General features: G+C 50.5%; 1 protein-coding gene across 9 annotated transcripts; it reads left to right on the forward strand.

The window, feature by feature from the left end:
• The first annotated feature begins 208 nt into the window (after positions 1–208).
• Positions 209–11874, forward strand: Slc6a21 (solute carrier family 6 member 21). Of its 9 annotated transcripts, none has more exons than XM_006541270.1 (13): positions 209–495; positions 1143–1272; positions 2737–3011; positions 3135–3292; positions 3376–3502; positions 3589–3770; positions 5306–5419; positions 5604–5845; positions 9320–9506; positions 9760–9961; positions 10086–10245; positions 10570–10735; positions 10950–11874. In XM_006541270.1, the coding sequence occupies exons 3-13, from the start codon at positions 2762–2764 to the stop codon at positions 11409–11411; spliced, it is 2250 nt and encodes a 749-aa protein (XP_006541333.1). In that variant the 5' UTR covers positions 209–495; positions 1143–1272; positions 2737–2761; the 3' UTR covers positions 11412–11874. The 9 variants fall into 9 exon arrangements, with proteins under 9 accessions (XP_006541333.1, XP_017167866.1, XP_011249212.1 ...); XM_017312377.1 differs by having other exon boundaries at positions 3592–3770; XM_011250910.1 differs by having other exon boundaries at positions 3652–3770.
• Positions 11875–15871: the final 3997 nt, after the last annotated feature.

The following is a 15871-nucleotide window of genomic DNA, read 5'->3' on the forward strand; positions in this document are numbered from 1 at the left end:
GGAATTCACGGACCTCTCTACCTCTCAAGCGCTGGGATCATAGCTATGTGCCCCGACAGTGGGCATTTTTCCTGGCATCTTTTTTTTCCCTCCTTCATGTGTGCGTGTGAAGTCTAACTGGCAACCAGTGACCTCACTCAGCCCATTGAGGTATAGCTACCTGGCAACAGGTGACCTAACAGCCCCAGGGCAGACTCCAGGGAATCCTGGTGACGTCACAGGCCAGCTCGTTGGGACAGAGAGGGAAGTAGCCGCTTCCCGCGCGGGTTCTCGGACCACGGGGGCCGCGACGACGTGGGACTCTCCGCCCACGAGCGGCGCGGGGCCGAGGTTCACGCGCTGAGGCGGGTACGGACCACTGAGTCAGTCCCGACCGCTAGCCCTGCCCACTTGGAAGCCCGTCCACGGCGAGGCCGCCGTTTCCTTCCTGGCCGCGCGGGGGCGCCGTCGGGACGCTGCTGGCGGGGCTGTCTCGATTTAGGAAGCCGACCAAAGGTACCAGAAGGTTTCTGTAGTGACTTTGGAGAGTGAAGTACAACTGTTAACAACCAAGCTTTGAAGCTGGACGTGGAGCCGTACTCCTTTAATCCTAACACTGCAGGTGCAGAGGCAGGAGGATTTCTGGAGTCAGTTGATCTACGTAGGTCCAGGACCGCTAGAGCTACACAGTGAGATCTTGTCTCAATAAGTAGGAGCATTCCTGCACTTGGGAGGCAGAAGCAGGAGGATCACTGGGAGTTTGAGGCCTGCCTGGTCTACTAGCAAGTTCCTAGTAAGCCAGAGCTATACAGAGAGACCCTGTCTCATGAAACAAAATAATAAATAAATATGGCATAGGAAAATACTTATGATATAGTATAATTTATGAGAAATTCATACAGTACATGTAGATATTAATAAATAGGTTTCAATCCTGTGTATATCCACTATACTATGACAAAAGTTTCTTCAGTCCCAGTGTTATAAAATAAAAGGTCACATGATATAACTTTTTTTTTTTTTTACTCTTGAGACAAAGTCTTACTGTGTATCCCAACCTGGCCTTGAATTCTTGCTAGTCCTAGGTCAGCCTTGGGAGTTCTGGGATGGTGGGTGTGCCATCACACTCAGCTAAAATCATGGTATCCTTTAACACCATACAGGCCTTGAACCTTAAACTAAAACTTCAAATGTCAACCAGACAACTGGAGAGGCAGAGAGCTTAGCAGCTAAGAGGCCTACCACAGACATAGGCACTCCCAACAGCTTATATCATCAGCTCCGGGAGATCAGGTATCCTCTTGTGGCCCATGGGCACGTATACTTAGGGCCCCCCCCCCAATTAAAAAACTCAGCCAGGAGGTACCTCACCTAGCAAATAGTACTCTCCCTCTCAAGCCACAAGTTCAAACCTTGCTGGACATCTCTGTTCCCAGAGAAGATGCTGGCTGCCTTTTGCCTGCGGAATGGGACCAAAGGCTTTCCTTGAGGTGTCCTAGTGAGGTAAAAGCCTGAGTCTGCGATCTCAGGACCAACATCAGGCATATCCATATCTAAGGCTGCGTATGCATGTAAATCAGGATTGCTGACACTCTGGCTCTTGAAGGGTATAATGTGTAAGGTGCTGCCTTAAAACCGGTGGAGAGAGGGCTTAGTGTGTTCGGAGCACGAAGACTGGAGTTTTCTGCCTAGCACCCACATAAAAGCCTGGTGTATGACACAGGGCCAGGATCTGTAAACTCATGTTGGGGAAGTGGAAACAGGTGTATTTCCCAGAAGTCACTAATTAGCCAATTTAGCCATAGTATGAGCACTAGGTTGTGCTAGCGTTGTCTGAAACAGTAAGATGGTTAACAATGGAGGAAGACATGGTGTTGAGCTTTGATCTCCACGTGTGCATATCCATGAACATTCATTGTTTGAGATTTACTTTTATTTTAAATTGTGTGTGTGTCTATGTCTAAGTATGTGCACATGGGTGCAGGTGTCTGCAAAGGATAGAAGGAGGGTGTCAGGTCCCCTGGGGCTGGAGTCACAGATGGTCGTGAGCCACTCAAGGTGGATTCTGGGCACTGAACTTGGGTTGACTGCAAGAGCAGTGTGCATTCTTATAGTGGCTGACCCGCCTCCTCGGTCCCCAGATAGTGCTGACCACTGTAAAATGTGTGGTTCCTTTTGTGTATTTTCCGTGACATAAATGGCATGTGTTTGGAAGCACATGGCCTTTTCCTGAGCATCTGCCTCTTTTTAAACTATAAACTATAAAGCAAAACTGTGTGATTCCAGGACTCAGGAGGTGGAGGAAGGAGGATGAGGCATTTCAAGCCATCCTCAGCGACATACGTTGCTTGAAACCTGTCTGAGCTAGTGAGACCCTGTCTCCAAACAAACCTATACACTCCAAAGCTATATAAAACCCAAACATCTAATGATGTATGCTTTTTAAATATTTGATTTGCTGTGCTATGTGCGTGGGTGTTAACACAGACATGCCACTGGACACATAAGGAGGTCATAGGACAACTTTCAGGATTCGGTCCCTCCTTCCAGAACGTGGGTCCTAGGAATTGAACTCATGTCATTAGATTTGGCAGCAAGCACCTTTACAGGATTATCTGTCCCCCATCCCCAGCCAGGACAATTCATTATAAAGCAAATACTTTGTGCCCCTCCATCCCCTTGTGCCTCTCTGGATGCTGGTGCCACACCACAGTCTGTCCCTAAAGTCCGTTTTTGGTGACCTCAAAACCCCATCAGGAGTCGAGCCAGTGCAGAGAGCACCATGGACCAATCCTTTGAAGACTTTCTAGAACTCAAGAACAAGCCCGTGGAGGAAGTGCACACAGCAAGCAAGAAGAGCGACAACCCCACATCTGTGTCCCGGGGCTTCAGGACCAGAGAGGTCCGCGTTACCAAGATCCCAAACCACTTCCAGGCTAAGAAGACGGAGAATATCCTAATCCTGGTGGCCTTCTCCATCGGACTCGGCAGCACGTGGCGCTTCCCGTACCTCTGCCACCAGAACGGAGGCGGTGAGGCCAGGGACTGTGTTCTGAGATTAAGGAAGGGGTGACAAGACACCTCCCTCTCCCCGGGAAGAATGTAAGGGATGAGGGGTTCCCAGCTGCCTGAGCAAGCCTCTGCTCTCTCCACAGGAAGCTTTCTGCTGATGTATTTCATCCTTCTCCTGCTCCTGGGCATCCCCCTCATGTACATGGAGATGGTCATTGGACAGTGGCTACGTATGGACAACATCCAGGCCTGGAAATATCTGGTCCCCTGGCTTAGTGGTGTGGGCTACTCCAACATACTGGTAAGTGTGGGCTGGCAGAGACCCAAGTCCCCAGTGTCCTCTCTCTCTCCATGATGCCCTCAAACCCACCTTCTTCTCCACAGGCTTGTGTCTTGGTGGTCCTGTATAACAGTGCCCTGGTCTCCTGGAGCCTTTTCTACCTTGGCCAGTCCTTCGATTACCCTCTACCCTGGCAAAACTGCCCCTTGGTAGAAAACTTAAGCATGGTTGGTAAGGAGAGGGACAGGGGTGCAATAGCTAGGGGAGATGCCCTGTGAGATGGCCTGTAAGTGTCTGGACCTCCCTACCCTCCTCAGCAGGCAATACCTGCCTTTGGTCAGAGCCTCACCAGTATTTCTGGTATCACACTCTCCTTCAAGCCTCCAATCAAATGGAAGAAGGGATAGAGGTGCTGGTCCTGAACGTGACCCTGTGCCTCTTTGCCACGTGGATCTTCCTCTATGTCACCATGGTCACCAGGATAAAGATCTCAGTGCTAGTAAGTGCCCCAATGGACACGTTCCTCCTGGGGCTCGGGGCCACCAGTGTCCCCAGCAGAAGTTCCATGCAAGAGGCCATACCCACTTCAAGGAAGCTGTGTGACCCAGCTTCCTGGTCACCATCACTATGCAGAAACTTGATCCATCTTTCACCTCTCCTAAACAGACCCTGGGTCCCAGCCTTCCCAGGCTTTACCACGTGCACGTTAATATGCGCAAGTGTTCTCCTTTCTGGCATCCCATCTGTAGCATATGTGGTGTGTGTGTGGCCATCTCCATGTCTGTGCCCTCTTCTGGTTTCTGTGTCATGTGAACATCTGGACTCCCTTGCACATCCTAAGAGGCCAAAACACTTCATTCTTGATGAAATCCTGCAAATCCAGACTCCACCAGGACCAGTGGACCCAGTGCAAAGGGGCCTCTTTTCATTACTCTTCCTATCACTGTGGCCCGACAAGAAACAACTTCATGGAGAAAGAATTTATTTGGGCTCGTGGTGTGAGGGTGTACAGTCCACTGTGGAGGGGAAGGTGTGACAGCACGAGGCCCTGTGGCACTAGGAACACATGGCTGGGACCTGGCACATGCTCAGGTCACCACAGAGCAGGAAGCAGAGTTAGCTGCTTGTCGCTGCTGAGGTGGCCGCCCCTTGTCCCTCTTTGATTCCATCAAGCTCCAGGCTCAAGGGATGTAGACATGGCCAGTTAAGGTTGGTCTTTCCAGATTGGTTAATCCTCTTCTAACACAGTTCACAGACACCCCCAGAGGCATGCTTCCAACTCCTGCATAATTCTAAATCCTCTCAGGTTGACAAGGTTAGTCGTCATGGGCTGGGGACATAGATGGCTTGACAGAGAAGCATAACCAGGTGGGGGTAGGGGTGGCGCAGGCCTTAAATGAATCCCTGAACCCAGGAGACAGAGGCAGGTGGATCTGAGTTGAGAGCCAGCCTGGTCTACAGAGTGAGTTCTGGGACAGCCAGGGCTACACAGAGAAACCCTGTCTCAAAAACAAAACAAAACAAAGAAACAGAAGCAGGAGTTCCTGAGTTTAATCTCCAGCACCCAGGTTAAAAAACAAAAACAAAAACATGGAGGCTTGGAATCAAGAACTGGGAAACAGAGACGGGAGGCCGGACCCCAGCAGCTCACTGGCCAGTCAGCCTCGTCTAATCCAGCACTGTGAGACCTGGTCTCAAAACCCAGGGTGGGTAGCAAGGCCGAAGGGAGCTCGCAGGACCGGAGGCTGCGTGGGAGGACTTGTAGGGAAGGAAGAAAAGGAGAGGCTTTAGAGACAGGAGCATGCCTGCGACTGCCAGGTGGTTCAGGAGCTTGGCGTCAGACTTGTGTGCAGGTGGAGATGCACAGGCTCCCAGAGGCCAGGGGTCAACCTTGGGTGGCATTCCTCAGACACTGCCTTCCTGCACGCATCCACTCTCCCTGCCCCTTGTGTGCCCCCTGCCCCCTCCTCTCGGCCCTTGCTAATGCGTTCTCTGTCTTCCTCTTCCCTGTTTCTCCTGACCCCACCCGGCCAGATGATGATTTTCTCCATATTGTTCTCCAACGTCCTCCTCCTCTGCTTCTTCATCCGCACCCTCTTCCTGAACGGCAGCGTGAGGGCCAGCCTCTGGCGCCTGGTGACCATAGAGGTAAGGCCGGGGCTCCAGACTCCTTATCACCCCCCACCACACACACACACACACACACACACACACACACACACACAGGCCTCCCACTTCATCCCTCTCTGCATCTTTTGTCCCTCTGCCTGGCCTTCACCCCTTCTCTTCCCTTCACCCAAGAAACCACTCCAAATGCCTCTGTCTTCCACAGCTTTCCATCCTGTCATCACTGGACGCATGGCGTCAGGCTGGAGGCCATGTTCTCTACTCCCTCGGCCTCGGCATGGGCACTATCATAACTTTCTCCACCTACCAGCCTAGAGGTGAGAATTACATCAAGTGGGCCTCCTTTGTGGCCATGGTCAACCTGGCGACTTCGTTGCTGAGCTCATTCGTCATCTTCCTCGTGATGGGCTTCTGGACCACAACCAGCGGCACTATGTGTATTAAGAGGTGGGTGATATTATCGGGCAGCCAAGGTGGGAGGGGCCCCACTGACCTGCCAAGCAAACCTCTCGATGGTACCCGCCTTACCTTATCTCAGTCTTAGAAATTGCAAATGAAGTTAGGGAACATTTCCATCTTGCTTATTTACACCACAGAGCTTGCTGGCCACTGCTTGCTGAGCCTCCGGAAGCAGTTGTTGGCATAGATGGTTTGAGTTGGGAAGTCTTAGGGAGGGCTGGTATCTGAGTCTCCTCCCAGATGTTCCACCTCTTTGGTCATGGCTGGAGCTGGGCACTAGGGTTTTGGTTGTTTGCTCCTTTCCTCCTCCTCCTCCTCCTCTTCTTCCTCCTCTTCCTCCCTTCTCCTCCTCTTCTTTTTGAAACAGAGTATCTATGTGTATCCCTGGCTGTCCAGAACTCACTCTATAGACCTCAAACTCTCAAAGATCTACTGTCTCTGCCTCCCAAGTGCTGGAATTAAAGGTGTGTGCCAGGACTCGAGAGATTTCTCAGTGGTTAAGAACACTGGCCCCAGCCAGGCAGTGGTGGCACACGCCTTTACTTCTAACACTGGCAAGGAAGGCAGAGGGAAGTGGATATGTGAAATTCTAGGCCAGCCTGGTCTACAGAGCAGGACAGCCATGGCTATACAGAGAAACCCTGTCTCAAAAAAAGCAAGAGTAAAACAAGAACAGTGGGTGCTCTTGCAGAGGGCCTGAGTTCAATCGTAAGCACCCAAATGAACCATCTATAACTCTGGTCCCAGGAGATCCAACACTCTTCTGGCCCCTGAGAGCACTGTTCACATGGGGTACAAATACATACACACATAGACAAAATACCTGGACACATAAAATAATAAAGGTGTGTGCTGCCACAGTGGGTGCAGCACTGGAGTTTGTGTTGCACACAGCAATGCTCTTAATTTTAATTTTTTGATGTTTTATTTCATTTCCCTTCCCTTTTCCCCCTTCCAACCTCTCCCATATACTTTACCTTGCTCTTTTCAAATTCATGAGCCTGGTTTTTTTTTTTCATTAATTGTTGTAACATTCATAGATTAAAAAAAAAAAAAAAAGATTTGTTCTATGTAAGTGCACGATAGCTGTCTTTAGACCCACCAGAAGAGGGCGTCAGATCTCATTACGGATGGTTGTGAGCCACCATGTGGTTGCCGGGATTTGAACTCAGGATCTTGGGAAGAGCAGTCAGTGCTTTTAACCGCTGAGCCATCTCTCTGGCCCCACATTCACAGATGTTTAACAGCTCCACAGTTTTCCTTCCAATTAGGATGTCAAAGCTGGGAAAGCTGGGGCTAGCCCAGGTTTTTGTTTGTTTGTTGCTTGATGCTTGTGCACACCGCATGCCCACATCTGGGCACGATTGTTGAGGCCTGGACACAACTTTGTGGAGTCTGTTTCTCCCTGTTGTGCAGTTCCGTAGCTCAGGTTTGTACGGCAAGGGATCTGTCCACAGAAGTTGAGCTTTTATTCAAAGGCAGGGCCTGATATGGCCAAGGCTGCCTTTGACCTCCCTAGGTAGCCAAGGAAGACCTTGAATCTCTGATCCCACTCTCTTGTCCTCCCGAGTTCCGAGGTGATAAGCATGCATCGCAGTAACCCAGCTTGCATCTGAGAAACCGAAAGTCACAATGAGATCGCACTGCCATACCTGCCAGGGTCACTTACCGACCAAGTAGACTGAGAAATTAAGACAGAAAACTGTGAGAGTCGGTGCACGGGAAGCAATGGAAAGCAACCGGGAGCTGTGTGCTTTGTTGTCGGCTGTGTAAAACAATGCCTTTGTAGACAAGTCCTTCTCAAAGTCCAATCACACCCACGCTGGGACGCCCAGTCCACTGCCGCTGCTCACCATCTGGTAGACATCTGCGTCATGGCTCTGTTCACAGTGACCCAAATAGTGACTGACCACTGTCTACCAAGAGATGACCGTGTGACTACAGTCTGAGACCACTAGGCACTAGTGCCAAGGACTTGACTGCTGCGTTTCTGTGGCTTCGTGCATGACACGCTTACTCCCCAAAGTTGTATGTCGATGAGGGTGTCTGAGCACCGGTGACAGTTAGACAAGGTCACTAGGCTGGGACTCTCGGGATACAGTTAATGGCTCTATAAGAAGAGAAAGTGATTGAGGTGGCGGCCAGGGCTACACAGAGAAACTCTTTATCTTGAAAACAAAGCAGCAGGGAATCAGTTCTCAACCTTCCTGATGCTTAGACCCTTGGATGCAGCTCCTCAGGGTGTGCTGACCCCCAGCCATAAAGTTCTCTTTGTTGCTACCTCACAGCTCCTTTCGATACTGTGTTATAAATCATAAATGTGAAAAGCATGTTTATCCCCAGAGAGGTTGTGACCCACAGGTTGAGAACTGTTGGCTCAGTAGTTGCGAATACTTGCTCTTCCAGAGGACCTGGGTTTGATTTCCAACATCCACATGGTGGCTTACAACCTCTGCACCTCTATTACTAAGGGATCCAACCCTCTTTTCTGGCCTCCTTGGGCACCAGACATATGCACCATATACATGCAGGCAAAACACCCATACCTATAGAAAAATTAAATGCATCATTATAATCTTTAAAAAGAAATAAAATAACTGAGCATAGTGGCAAATGCCTTTAATCCCAGACTTAGGAGGCAAAAATCAGGCAAGCCTTTATCGAACAGCCTGGGCTAAGCAAGCCTTTATGGGACAGCCTGGGCTAGGCAAGCCTCTATAGGACAGCTTGGGCTAGGCAAGCCTTTATGGGACAGCCTGGGCAACACAGTAAGTCCCAGGCCAGTGATGGCTGTATACTGAGACTCTGTCTCAAAACAAATTTTCAAAATTTTTATCTATGTGTATTTATCTGCACTTGTATGGGTTCCACCTGCATGCAGGAGGCAAGGGAACTCTGAAGGGCTAGAGACTTCTGGGAGCTGTCACGTGGTTTCTGGGAACAAAACTCAGGTCCTTTGCAAGAACAGCGAGTGCTCTGAACTGCTGAGTCGATTTTTTTGTTGTTGTTTTCTTTTAATCTTTTTTTAAATTAAAAAAAAAAAAGCGAGGTGGTAGTGGCACATGTCTTTAATCCCAGCACTTGGGAGGCAGAGGCAGGCAGATCTCTGAGTTCGAGGACAGCCTGGTCTACAGAGCCAGTTTTAGAACAGCCAGGGCTACACAGAGAAACCCTGTCTCAAAAATGAACAAAACAAATGCAAACCAAGGGATGGAAAAGGCAGCTAGGAAGCTTGCTCTGCCTGGCCCTGCAGCTCCCTGTGCTGTGTCAGGACCCTGCTGCGTCCTCACAACACAAAGATGCTCTCACAAGATGGAACTCCTCAACCGTGGACGTCCAGAACCACGGCAGCGTGCCTCCTGGACCGTCCCACCATACCTGGTCCTTACTCTCCTTCGATGGTGACGGCTGATGAGCCAGCCCATTCTCTGTCTGTCTTCTTTTCCCTTCTGACCCCATCAGGAGTGTCTCCAATCTGATCAACCTGATAGCCAACGGGGTCCTCCCCAAGGCCGCCTGGCCTCCCGGAGACATCATCCATAAACCCCCACTGGAATACCTAGCCTGGATCAACCAGCTTCCCAACAACTTAAAGAGTCAGGTCATCCATCAAACCCTGCCCTGCAGCATCCTGATACAAAAGGAAAAGGTGTGTTTGTCAGGGGCCCGGGCCCGCCCGGCAGCCTCGCTCACGGCAGGCAACAGTACTAACAGTCACGACCCAGCCACCACATCTGTGAGTCACAGCCACACTGTGGCTCATATCCGACAACCCAGAAAACGCTGGGTGTCACAGTTCTACCCATGAAAGACATTACTAATCAAGTACGGCGCCATTCCCATCCTATCCGGATACTGCACTGCCTCAGAACCCTTCTCTCCCCCCCCTCTCCCCCCTACAGATTATGGAGGGCCCTGGCCTGTCGTATGTGGCCTTCTCTCAAGCCATCTCACTGTTTCCCGGCTCCTCTTTCTGGGCCATCATCTTCTTCATGTCCCTGGCTATCATGGGTCTGGGCACCATGCTAACTCTCCTGGAGGGCATCGTGCTTCCTCTGCAGAAAAGCATCTCTACCTTTGCAAAGCATCCCAATCTGGTACAAGGTAGAAAAAAAAAACAACCATACCCTGTAACCTCCCCCATGCTCACCCCAAGTATTCCAGCATTCACAGGGACCCCCCCCCAACTCACAAACTCCAGTGTGCCCCAATCCACTTTGACCTTTAGTGCTTGTCTGCTTGGGAGGATTTCTGGGGAGCCTCGTCTTCTCCAGCCGCCCTGGCAGCTACGTGGTATTCCTGTTCGATGACCTCCTGGTCCCCATGGTGCTCATCATAATTGTGGTGATCCAGAACCTGTCTCTGGCTTGGCTCTATGGAATCAAGAGGTGATTTCCAGACTCGGGGAGGTCGGGAGGGGTGGGAGGGATGCGTAGCTCTTAAGTCCATCCTAGGCCTTCCAGGGATACAGGCACCCCCCCACCGGTCCTCGGACAGCAGTCAGCTCCTACAGGGAGACATAGTCTCAGGTACACTGAAGGCCAAGGGACAGTCGTGGTTCACTTCTCATGGGGGGTGACAACATGGCTGTCCCGGAGCCAGGGAGGGCCCAGTCCCCACATCAAGCGAAAAGAGCATCTGAGAGAACCAGAGATAGAAGCTCTCCCTGGGTCCAGGTTACAGATGTCCTGACAGTTACCTCCTTCCCCCAGGTTCAGGGCTGAGGTGTTCGGCCAGCTGGGCAGCCTGGTGTGGTCACCCTTCACCTTCCTGTGGAGCTACGTGACGTTGCCCACACTGTTGGTCCTGCTCACCATCTACTTCCTGAATCTCTACTACAGTGGATCCCCCTACTATGTCTCCTGGAATGATAGCATGGTGCGGCCCCTGCCTGTGGGGACCTGGGGGCCCAGCACCCCGCCCTGTATCTCCTACCCTCAGAGACCTGGAGACCCCAAATCCCAAGCACATAGACACAGGCCCCCATCCTACATCTCCTACCCTACCCCAGGGACTTGGGGGAACCCTGCACTCAGAGCACCCAGACTGAGCCCCCCATGCCTCCCCTGTGGCCCACTATCCCTGTCCCCAGAGCCATGAAGTGAAGCAGCCTTACAAAAAGATACCCCTGGGCTGGGTCACCTTCCTCAGTGTCCTGGCACTGCTGCCGATCCTCGTGTACCCGCTGCAGCACTGGTGGTATCTGGATGACCCAAACATCTGTGAAACCTTAGAAAAGCCTCTGTCCTCCAAAAAGACAGTCACGGTGCCCAACAGAGTCACCCAGTGGCCTGTGCACCCCATGAGGAAACTCACCCTCCGAAATCAGGAGAAAAGCAAGGCTTTATTCCAAAGCAAGAGTCCCCCGGAGAACTTCCTTCACCCCCAGACCCTGATAACAAAAAAGGACAGTGAGAACTATTCCACCTTCAGCTTGCCCGATGCCACGCTTCCTTCTCAGGTTGGCTTCTCCACCTTGGCCATCCATGAGGTGTCAAAGTACACCGGCCACTCAGAATCCTTTTTGGACTCCCAAAACACTGGAAAGAAGTGACAGGCTTGCGACTTGTGAAGGAGAGGCTCGTGAGAGCCCTGCTTAGCAGCGGCCAGCCACATCGTCGGGTCTCGGTAACCAGTGATGGGCGCCAAGCCTTTAGCACAGGCAAGGCCCCACGGAAAGCAAAAGACAGGGTATGCAGACCCCAGCCCAGACTTCTGCGGGAGCCCCCACGGCCCCCAGACAGTCATGGATGACGCATTGGTCCATCCTCTAGCACTGGACACTGTGCCCAGGGCAGGCCCCAGGCCGCCTTCCCTCTCTTTGATACGGACACAATTTTGGTGTGCCCAGATGGGCATCTGGCACAGTCCCAGTTACCGAGAGACACAGTGATCCCCCTAACCCTGCCTAGCCATCGTACCTGTCAGAAGTGAGGCTGACCTCCCAGGGATGGCCATCACAGATGGCACCAAGATAGCAATGTTGCCTGTCAATAAATGAGGCGGTGGACGACACATACCGGCGGTGTGTACATGCGCGCACTTCCTAGTGAGCCGCTTAGAGCTTTGTGGCCCCACAGCAGAAGGGGCCCAGGTCTCTTGTGTATAAGAGCGTTTTATTCACATGTGCACTGCATACATAAACCACGTGTGTGCTTGGTTCCCTAACGAAGCGTGAAGTTGGGACGAGGGTCTTGGACCCCCCCCCCCGGAACTGGAGTTGTAAGTATTTCTGTGCTGGGAGCCAAATCTAGACAAGCAGCCAGCGCTCCAACTGCTGCACCATCTCTCCAGCCTCGAGACTTGAGAGGTAAGCATGATTTTTACCTGACTTCGGAATACTTTTCGTTCACTGGAAGTGGGTGTGTCTAAGACACTCTGATGACACTCCAGCCAAATCAGTGGCACTTATTCAGCTTGATCCTGGAAGCAGTCAGTGCCGAATTCTTGATCCCCAAAGCCAGCTGGGTGGTCAGAGGTCACCTGACCTTACCTGTGAGGAGCCATCAAAAAGCCCAAAGAGAGACAGCTGGTTTGTATTTAATCCCAGCACTCAGGAGGCAGAGGCAGGCGGATCTCTGAGTTCGAGGCCAGCCTGGTCTACAAAGTGAGTTCCAGGACAGCCAGGGCTACACAGAGAAACCCTGTCTCAAAAAACAAAAAACAAAAACAAAAAAAACAAAAAAACAAAAAACAAAAAACAAACAAAACAAACAAAACAAAACAAAACAAAACCCAAAAAACCAGGGCAAACAAATTCCAAGGAAGAGGCTGTCTGACCTGTATAATGTCAGTCCATGGGGGACGGCTGAGAACAGACAGACACACCAGAGGCTGGCTGCAATGGGGATATAAAGTAAATAAGGAAATGGGGGGAAGTGGAAATTGAAGAAAAGAGAGGGAAAAGCCCTTGTGGCACCTAAGAGAAATGAATGGGTCTGTAAATCAGATGTAGATCAGGATGAGCTGCTGGGGCTGGAGAGGTGGCTGAGCAGTGAAGAGCTCTCTGTGGCTTTTGCAAAGGATTGGAGTTTGGTTCTCCAACACACACCCTGACAGCTGATGTGTCCTAATTTGCTTTTTGTTGCTGCGATAAACAAAGGCAACTTCAGCCGGAAAGGGTTTCCTTCCGAATAGCAGTTCAAGGCCATCAAGGAGGGAAGCCGGGCGGGAGCTTGCAGCAGAAACTGTGGAGAGACAGTACTTCCTGGCTTGCTCAGTTAGCTTTAACATATATACCAGACCCACCTGCCTAGGAATGGCAAAGGCCACAGTGGGTTGGACCCTCTCACATCAATCAAGAGAATTAGTCAAGAGAATGCCCCCACAGACTTGCCTACATGCCAATCTGACGGAGGCAAATTTTCTATTGAGGTTCCCTCTTCCCAGGTAGGTCTCAAGTCGTACCCAACTTGATAGTAAAAAGTTACAGGATCTAATATCCTAATCGGGCCTTTGCTGGCATATACACATGCCACGTACACGTGCGAGTGCGCACACACCGCACATTGGGAAGAGGAGAGATTAATGGGAATTTTGGAGTTGACCATTATTCCTGGAAAGAAGTTGGGTCTCAGCCTGAGACCAGGCCTGGGCCCTCACCTAGGTGGAGTCTTTTGAACAGATAAGCGGAGTTGAGGTGGAAGAGGTGACCCAGGAGACATGGGGTGGGGTGCTTAATTCCAGCAGAGACTGCTTATGTTAAGGAGGCTGTGCTGGCTAGATATTTGTCAGCTTGACACAAATTAGGGACATCTGGGAAGAGGGTTTCCCATCTGAGGGATGGCCTTTTTGAGCCTGGCCTGTGGTCCGTGGCCTTTTCTTGATTGTTAATTGATGGTGGAGGGCCAGCTCACCAATGTCACTTCCTGGGCAAGTGGTCTTGGGCTGTGTAAGAAAGATGGGACTGAGTATGGGAGCAAGCTGGGAAGCATAATCCTTCCAGAGTCATGGTCTCTATGTAAGCTCCCGCCTCCAGGGTCTGTCCTCAAGCTCCTGCCCTCATGTCCTGAGACAACAGACTAGAAACTGTCCTGAGACGACAGACTAGAAACTGTAAGCTGAAATAAACCCTTTCCTCCCTGGGTTGTCTTTGGTCCTGGTGTTTATCACAGAAACAGGAAGCATGCTGAGAGATAAGACTGTCTCATTGACCAAGGTGAACAAAATAGCTTTCTCTTTTAAAATGTATATACTGTGTGTGTACATGGGAGTGCAGTACCCATAGTGGTCAGAGCCCCTGTGTTAACAGCAGTTGTGAGCCTCCCAACACAAGCTCTGAGAGCTGACCTTGGGTCCTCTTCAGGACTCTAAAGCAACTGAGCACAGCACCCCCTTGGAGAAGTTTTAGAAGGCAGAATTTGGGCAGCAAGGAGGTCAGAACCACCTCTTAAACAAAAGAGTCAAGAGGACACACGGAGGCCGTTGCTATCTTTTTAGTTAGTAACAGAGTTCAGGAGAGTGAATCTCTTGGTATGTTTCAGCAATCATGAAGTTGACAGGCAGGTAAGAGAGGTTCCATCAAGCCACACACCAACAGGACAATGTCAGAGATATTAGTCAAGGACATAGATGATACTTGTTTAGCTAAATGTGGACAGATGATTCTTTGGGGATAGTTTTGTTTTAGGTTTTTTTTTTTTCCTTGTGTGCTTGTTAGAGAGGGTCTCACTATATAGCCCTGATAGACCTAGAAGCTCCCCCTGCTCCCCCTGCGTCTGTCTTTCAAGTGCTAAAATTAAGGGTGTGTGCCACTATGGATAGTTTAAATGAGAATAACTCTCATAGGCTCGATTATTTGAATACTTGGTCCCCAGTTAGTGGAACTGTTTGGGAAGGATTAGGAGGTATGGCCTCACTGTAAGAGGTGTGTCACACAGGATGGCCTTGAGGTTTCAAAAGCCCATGCCATTTCCAAGTAGTCTCGTCTCATCTCGTCTCGTCTCCTCTCCTCTCCTCTCCTCTCTCCTGCTTGGAGATAATGATGTGAGCTCTCAGCTGCTACTCCAGTGCCATGCCCATGAAACGATAAGCTCCAATAAATCCAATAAGTTTCCTTGGTTGTGACATTGCTTCAAAGCAATAGAAAATAAAGACCCCTGCCATGCCTGATTGTTTGCTCTTGGAGACAGGGTCTCTTACAGCTCAGTCTAGCTTCCGCTTCACTAGGCAGCCCAGGATGACTTTGAACTCCTGATCCTTCTCCCTCCACTCCTTGAGTGCAGGTGTCACAGACATGCACCATTCTTGACTCTTTGGGGATACTATTAAAAGAATAATAAAATAAGATAATAATAAAAGAATAATCTGAGGCAGCTCAAGCTTCAGGGTCCACTGAGAAGTGGTAGTGGTAGGAGCTTGTCATCTGGGGACCTCTGAGTTGAGGAGACAGGCAAAATGCAGCCCAATGGATACAGCTGTCCAGCCAGCTTTCTCCTCTTTAGTCAGGACAGGACCCCAGCCCACAGTTAGTGTATATGTTCATACATCAATAAACCAATTATGGATAATCCCTTGGCATTATCTGATTGACAGTTCTAAATTCTGGCTAGTTGACAATATTACCCATCCCTGTTGGCATATTTCCTGAGCTTATTGGATTGACCTGCACCCAAGATCAGGACCAGAAGCAAGAAAAGCCTGCCACAGAGAACTTCCAAGAGACTAGGCTGAGTGCAAACTTGAGTGGGTTGCTCCTGTCCTGGAGAGCAGTGTAGCATGAACCCTGTCTGGCTGCTCCATTCCACCTCACCAGAAGGTCCAGGGCTCCGAGGTATATGAATATGGTGAGTGGTCACTCAAGCTTCAGGTATAATTTGGGCCATCTCTGAGGTGAATTCAGGACTGTTGTTATTTTAGATGGTGTCTCGGCCAGTGGCCAGTGTTCTATTGCTGTGAAGAGACACCATGACCACAACAACCCTTGTAAAAGAAAACACTTAATTTGGGACTGGCTTACAGTTTCAGAGGTTTAGTCCATTGTCATCATGGCAGGAAGCATGGTGGCACACAGGC

Source organism: Mus musculus, chromosome 7 (genome assembly GCF_000001635.26).
Source record: "Mus musculus strain C57BL/6J chromosome 7, GRCm38.p6 C57BL/6J".
Taxonomy (NCBI): Eukaryota; Metazoa; Chordata; class Mammalia; order Rodentia; family Muridae; genus Mus; species Mus musculus.

Excerpts from the sequence above, each read along its gene's own strand:
- Slc6a21 (XM_006541270.1), top strand. The coding sequence starts at position 2,762 with ATGGACCAATCCTTTGAAGACTTTCTAGAACTCAAGAACAAGCCCGTG. Across the intron at positions 10,246-10,569 it reads TGGCTCTATGGAATCAAGAG|GTTCAGGGCTGAGGTGTTCG; the intron begins GTGATTTCCAGA and ends TCCTTCCCCCAG. Across the intron at positions 10,736-10,949 it reads TCTCCTGGAATGATAGCATG|AGCCATGAAGTGAAGCAGCC; the intron begins GTGCGGCCCCTG and ends CCCTGTCCCCAG.